The sequence below is a fragment of the Galeopterus variegatus genome, unplaced genomic scaffold (genome assembly GCF_000696425.1).
Source record: "Galeopterus variegatus unplaced genomic scaffold, G_variegatus-3.0.2 Scaffold9008, whole genome shotgun sequence".
NCBI classification, from domain to species: Eukaryota; Metazoa; Chordata; class Mammalia; order Dermoptera; family Cynocephalidae; genus Galeopterus; species Galeopterus variegatus.
In genome coordinates, this window is record NW_007735119.1 from 45,320 (window position 1) to 49,594 (window position 4,275).

At 55.1% G+C, this 4,275-nt stretch overlaps 1 protein-coding gene across 1 annotated transcript in view; it reads right to left on the bottom strand.

The window, feature by feature from the left end:
• Window positions 1–4,275, bottom strand: part of ADAMTS13 (ADAM metallopeptidase with thrombospondin type 1 motif, 13) — a 36,080-nt gene that overhangs the window by 22,173 nt on the left and 9,632 nt on the right. The window contains exons 9-12 of the mRNA XM_008593336.1: window positions 4,162–4,275; window positions 3,191–3,295; window positions 1,530–1,681; window positions 1,356–1,419 (exon numbers count right to left, since the gene is read on the bottom strand). The exon at window positions 4,162–4,275 is cut by the window's right edge and continues 1 nt beyond it. Coding sequence (XP_008591558.1) covers window positions 1,356–1,419; window positions 1,530–1,681; window positions 3,191–3,295; window positions 4,162–4,275 — 435 coding nt within the window. The remainder of the gene's footprint in view (window positions 1–1,355; window positions 1,420–1,529; window positions 1,682–3,190; window positions 3,296–4,161) is intronic.

Sequence of the window (4,275 nt, forward strand, 5' to 3'; positions counted from 1 at the left end):
CACCAGGATGGCTAGAATGGAAATGGAAAATAGCAAATGCTAGGGAACATGCAGAGAAACCCAGGCCATTATACACTGCGGGTGGGACTGCAAAACGGTTCGGGTGCTGTGGAAAATGGTTTGGAGGCTCTGCAAAAAGGTAAGCATAGAATTACCATATGATCCAGCAATTGCACTTTTAGGCACTGCTATGATTTGAATGTTAGCGTCCATCCTTTCCAAAATTCACATTGAAACTTAATGCCCAATGCAACTGTATTATGAGGTGTGGCCTTTGGGAGGTGAGCCTCATGAATGGGAAAAGCACTTTATAAAAGAGCTGGATGGAGCTGGCTACTTTCTGCCCCCTCGCCGTGTCCGCAGGGTGAGGACAAGTTCCTCCCTCCAGAGGACGCAGCACCACAGCGTCATCTTGGAAGCAGAGAGCAGCCCTCACCAGACACCAATCCTGCTGGGGCCTTGACCTTGGACTTCCCAGCCTCCAGAACTGTGAGAATACATTTCTATTGTTTATAAATTACCCAGCCTGTGGTGTTTTGTTACAAGAGCATAAACGGAGCCAAAAGAATTGGAGAGAGGGACTCAAACATACATGTACAAGCCCATTCATAGCAGCACTCTCCTCAACAGCAACAAGGTGGAAACAGCCCAAACATCCATCAACAGAGGAATGGATAAACACAATGTGGCCTAGCCGTGCAAGGGACTGTCACTCTGTCTTTAAAGCAAATGAACTAGTGATACATGCCACAGCACGCATGAGCCTTGGAAATGTTATGCTCAGTGAAAGAAGCCAGACACAAAAGGCCACAAACTGTGAGGTGCACATACGTGAAATGTCTACGATAGGTAGATCCATAGAGACAAGAAGCAAGTCGATGGTTGCCAGGGATTGGGGGAGGGGAGAATGGGGAGCGACTAGTTAACAGTAAAGGGTTTTACTCTGGAGTAATGGAAAGTTTGGAACTAGACAGAGGTAGTGATTGCACAGCACTGCAAAAGTACTAAATGCCACCGAGTTATTTACTTTAAAATGGTTGGTTCTGTGCTATGTGAATTTCACCTCAATTTATAAATGCAGTAATTCACGGTGGCATGTAGCAGATGGTATCCTCGAGGGGGCAGCCCTCATTACAGAGATGTTCTCTGGAGAGCATAGGACACTCAGGGAGGGATGTGGGAAGCTTCAGAGTATCTCCTGGTCATCAGCAGGATGTCCTGGTTTATGCACTGAGGTCCCAGTGTCCCTCTCAAAAGTATCCTGGTGTGAACCACAGATGAGTCCTCCAGCCTTTCGGCTCCTGCAGGGCCCAGCGCTGCCCACTGCCCCTCCCAACCTCAGGACACAGGCCTACCTGGGTGTTGCACATCTCAGCCTGGAGGTCAGCACCAATGCACACATGTCCCCCAAAGGCAGGTCTGAAAATGCCCCCGAGACATGAGGGGTAAGAGGTGACAACTGCCCACAACCAGTGAGGGGGCTGCCGGCCGCCCTCCCTCACGGGAACAGTGTACCCTCTGCATGGTACCTGGGGTTGTCACACTGTCGCCTCCTGGTGACCACACCTCCTCCACAGGAGCGGGAGCAGGGACTGCGAGGGCCCCAGCTAGACCAGTGCCCATGTACCACCGCCACAGGGGCCAGCTCTGCCAGGGAGCGGCAGTGACCCTTGGAGCACCACTGCAAGGCAAGGACAGCCTCGTCTCCCACCCCATAGCCCCCCCACACAGGGACTCCACACACACAGGAACCCCACCCACAGGGACCCCCAACAAACTGAGCCTTCACCCACAGGGACCCCCCCACACAGGGATTCCACACACACAAGAAACCCACCCACAGGGACCTCCGACACAGGGACCCCCAACATACAGGGACCCCCCTCCACACAGGGACCCCACCCACAGGGGTCCCCAAGATACAAGGACTCCAAACAGAGACCCCAACACATATGGACCCCCAACATGCAGAGGGACCTCCTAAACAGGGACCCAACATACAGGGACCCCATACACAGGGACTCCACACATACAGGGACTCACCCACAGGGAACCCCAACACACAGGGATCCCACACACAGGAACCTCCAACACGCAGGGACCCCCTCCACAGGGAACCTCCCCCACAGGGACACCTCCCACAGGGACCCCACACACATGGACCCCCAACACAGAAGAACCCCACCCATGGCTACCACCCATAGGGACCTACCCATGGGGAATTCTTACACAGGGACCCCCACCCATAGGCTCCCCCCATACTCACAGTCACCACTCACCCCCCACACTCCCCATTCTGCTTGAGAGCAAATGCTAAAGGGAAGAGGGCAGACCACCAGCCCAAAGGACAGAGGAAGGGTCTGGCCAGGCCCAGTCAGAAGAGAAGGGACAGAGCTGCTCAGGGACAGAGTGGGCAGGGGGGAGGGGGAGGCTCCGGATCCAGACAAAGGGTTTCAACCTCCCTCCCGCCTTGGCAGTGACAGAGCAGTTCTTCTGACTACTATTATTGGTCCTGAAACCTAAACCCCACTTGTTCTTCTGTACAGGGTGGGTGAGCATTCCGTCAGGTAATGTCCACAGCACTCTCCCACCTGACCAGTGGATCCCCAGGACTTTCTGGGGCTCTCTGCCCACCCCTCGATTATAACCTCCTACCTCCCACCTGGAAATTAGGCTGCCAGGCTGGAGGTGCCTCGTGAACACACACGCCTGCACACACCTCTGCACACATACACACACACACACCTGCACACGCATACAAGCCCTGCACACACATACACCTGCACCCACACACACACACCCACACACACTTCTCTGCACATGTGCACAGCTGCACATGTGCACGCACACTGGCACACATGCCTGCATGCACAAACCTGCTCACACATCCCTGCACACACTCCTCTTCACATATGCACACACCTGCACCTGCACACACACACACCTGCACACATGCCTGCACACACACACCTGCACACGTGCGCATACCTGCACACGCACACCTGCACACAACCTGTGCACACACACACATGCCTGCACCCACACACACACATCCGCACGTGCATATACCTGCATCCCCCAACGCCTGCACACCTGTGCACACACACCTGTACACACGCACCTGTGCACATGCCTGCACACACCTGCCCATGCACACACACATGAGCTCTCTCATTCACTCTGCTCTGACCTTCTCCACGCCACATTCTGTCCCGTCCAGGAGAGGAACAAGGAGGCGGCTACAGCTGCTTTGGTCCAGCGGGTCTGTGTGGCAAGAGAGAGCCTGGCACATGTCCTAAGAGGAGAGACAGGTGGCCATCAGAGCCTGTCCGGTGAGTGTCCAGCCTTAGCTGTCCCTCCCAGACCACAGGACACACTGACAACGCTGGTCCATGGGACAAGGCAGGGCTGACTCATCTTTCAGAAGAGGGATGTGACCAGGGCCCACTGTGCTTTTAGAGGCCCATGAAAATGTTTTAATTCCTTTTAAAGTCGGAGAAAAAATAAATGTTCTATTATATAATATTAATGTTTGTATTTTTAATAACACTAAGGTTTATACACTTTGTAAAAGTACTAAGATATAATTTTGAATATTTTTAATGAAGGAAGAGGCCCACCAAAGCATAAGTGCCTGGAGCCCATGAGTAACCTGCCGGGCCCCGGGAGGAAGTCTGTCTTTCCCGGGCCTGACCCCATCATCTTCCCTCCCCCTGCCAGCACACTCCTGCTGGGGGTTCAGTTTGGAGGCCACTTACTCCAGGAAGCCCTCCAAGCTAAACCCAGCCCCAGTGGTAGGAAGGCCTTAGTAACTGTTTAGGGCTAGTGTCCTCACTCGGGAGTCCGGGGCACTGGGACCACAAACAAAAATGCGGGGGTGGGGGGGGGGATTAAAAAAAAGTTAAGAGTGGGCCGAGCCCGTGGCGCACTCGGGAGAGTGCGGCGCTGGGAGAGCAGCAGCGCTCACAGCGATCACTGGCTGAGCGCGGTGCGGCTGGTCTCAAAAAGGACAAAAAAAAAATGTTAAGAGTTTGGAGAGGCAACTGACAGCATTAAACCTCCCCGCACCTGGCACCCAGCAGGTGCTCACAGTGCACGTGGAGGCCCTGAGACGGACAGTGCAGACAGCACGGCCGGCCCCTCGCCGCCACCGGCACTCACGAGGTGCTCCCTGGCGAAGGTGCAGGCGACGGCGGCGGGGCCGAAGGCGACGCGGCACTGCTCCTGGGCGCCGTAGTAGAGGCCTGGCTGCGCCTCGGGCGGGCGCCCCGCGGG